This window comes from Rattus norvegicus, chromosome 4, assembly GCF_036323735.1.
Source record: "Rattus norvegicus strain BN/NHsdMcwi chromosome 4, GRCr8, whole genome shotgun sequence".
Taxonomy (NCBI): domain Eukaryota; kingdom Metazoa; phylum Chordata; class Mammalia; order Rodentia; family Muridae; genus Rattus; species Rattus norvegicus.
The window spans coordinates 167,003,244-167,005,390 of record NC_086022.1 but is presented as its reverse complement, the minus strand read 5'-3'; the positions used below and the strand labels follow the sequence as shown (position 1 = coordinate 167,005,390).

Here is a 2,147-nt window from a genome sequence, read left to right as displayed (position 1 = left end):
TAAGGATCGTCAAACACTCTATTTTTAAGACTAATTGAGATTTAGGTAAACTGCCTACAGTCTTCATATATAATTTCCATCTTCCTCACAAGACAGACTGCAACTTAAAGAGGTAAAGACAAGGAAAGCAAGCCCTAAATACCCAAGTGTAGAGACCAGACTACATCAAGTCAGTCAGAAACTTATTGGATACTTTTCTACTTTAAAATGACATATGAAACTGATACTACCTTAATGTTTGTAGCTGTTTGTGAGGCCTTAGTAGGAATCTTAGGAAATGCATTCATTGCATTGGTAAACTTCATGGGCTGGATGAAGAATAGGAAGATCACTGCTATTGATTTAATCCTCTCAAGTCTGGCTATGTCCAGGATTTGTCTACAGTGTATAATTCTATTAGATTGTATTATATTGGTGCAGTATCCAGACACTTACAACAGGGGTAAAGAAATGAGGATCATTGATTTCTTCTGGACGCTTACCAACCATTTAAGTGTCTGGTTTGCCACCTGCCTCAGCATTTTCTATTTCTTCAAGATAGCAAACTTCTTCCATCCTCTTTTCCTCTGGATAAAGTGGAGAATTGACAAGCTAATTCTGAGGACTCTACTGGCATGCTTGATTCTCTCCCTATGCTTTAGCCTCCCAGTCACTGAGAATTTGACTGATGATTTCAGACGCTGTGTCAAGACAAAAGAAAGAATAAACTCTACTCTGAGGTGCAAATTAAATAAAGCTGGATATGCTTCTGTCAAGGTAAATCTCAACTTGGTCATGCTGTTCCCCTTTTCTGTGTCCCTTGTCTCATTCCTTCTCTTGATTCTCTCCCTATGGAGACACACCAGGCAGATGCAACTCAATGTAACAGGGTACAATGATCCCAGCACAACAGCTCATGTGAAAGCCACAAAAGCAGTAATTTCCTTCCTAGTTCTGTTTATTGTCTACTGCCTGGCCTTTCTTATAGCCACTTCCAGCTACTTTATGCCAGAGAGTGAATTAGCTGTAATTTGGGGTGAGCTGATAGCTCTAATATATCCCTCAAGCCATTCATTTATCCTGATCCTTGGGAACAGTAAACTAAAACAGGCATCTGTAAGGGTGCTTTGTAGAGTAAAGACTATGTTAAAGGGAAGAAAATATTAGCATCATGGATATATTTGAAGAAAAACTATCACTGTCTAAGAAAAAGGATGACAAATCATTATCTTTCATTCTTATATGAATATTGCTTTCATGCGGTAACATCCTTTTAACAAACTTAAATCAAATGTTGGGAAATCTCATATACAGCAACTTTGCATGTCTCTCTGTCTATTTCCCTCTCCCTTTGTACATAGTTGACATAAAAAAAGAATTTTCATGACAAATTGTAATAAATAGCTACAGAGGACAGCACATTTTCATAGTAAGTTCTGAATCACTCTTCCAAATGCAAAGCTGCCTGACAAATTCAAAACAACTGTAACAGTATTTCACTGCTGTTTGCATTCTTTGGAAAAGCAGGTGGTTTGTTCCTATGACCTGACTTGGAGTTTTCTTCTTACATCACTGAACTGTATTCATGATTGAAGAAGAGTAAAGTACCAAATGACAATCTTTGTTGTGAAGACAGGTGCTCATCATGGGATTCTGGCTTGCCTGGAACTTGTTATGTAGACTAGTGTGGCATCAAATTCACAGAGATCTGCCTGCTCCACCTGCCAGTCTTGGGACTCAAAGCAAGCATCGCCACACCTGGTTCAAGTGAGGATTCCTAACAAATGTTTTGGAAATATATAATATACTAGAAATTAACACTGAGTATAAGTGCTGCTTAGTTATGAATCATGATTAAATGTTACATTTAGTTAGAAAATTATTTTGTATTATACATTGATGTTGAAAAAATATTCTAGAATATTTTTTATAGAGAAACTTTCTAGAAAAATCCTTTTGACTGAATTTTGAAACAAATATCTCCACCAAGAAGACCTAAATATCAGCTCTGGACATCTAGACTGTATCAAGTAGTGATTATGAAAATATCATGACAGGTTATTGCCTTCAGTATTGAAGATAGAATCAGTTATACTAGACCTGGATCCATATCTAAAAGACGATGTCAGTATAACACAAAGATACTTGCACTATTGTGATTATTGCAA

The 2,147-nt window shown here is 36.6% G+C and overlaps 1 protein-coding gene across 1 annotated transcript; it reads left to right on the top strand.

Annotated features, from left to right (window-relative positions):
• Positions 1 to 207: 207 nt before the first annotated feature.
• Tas2r130 (taste receptor, type 2, member 130) lies at positions 208 to 1,146 on the top strand. The gene has a single exon (NM_001044298.1). It carries the CDS (start codon positions 208 to 210, stop codon positions 1,144 to 1,146), a length of 939 nt encoding a protein of 312 aa, NP_001037763.1.
• Positions 1,147 to 2,147: the final 1,001 nt, after the last annotated feature.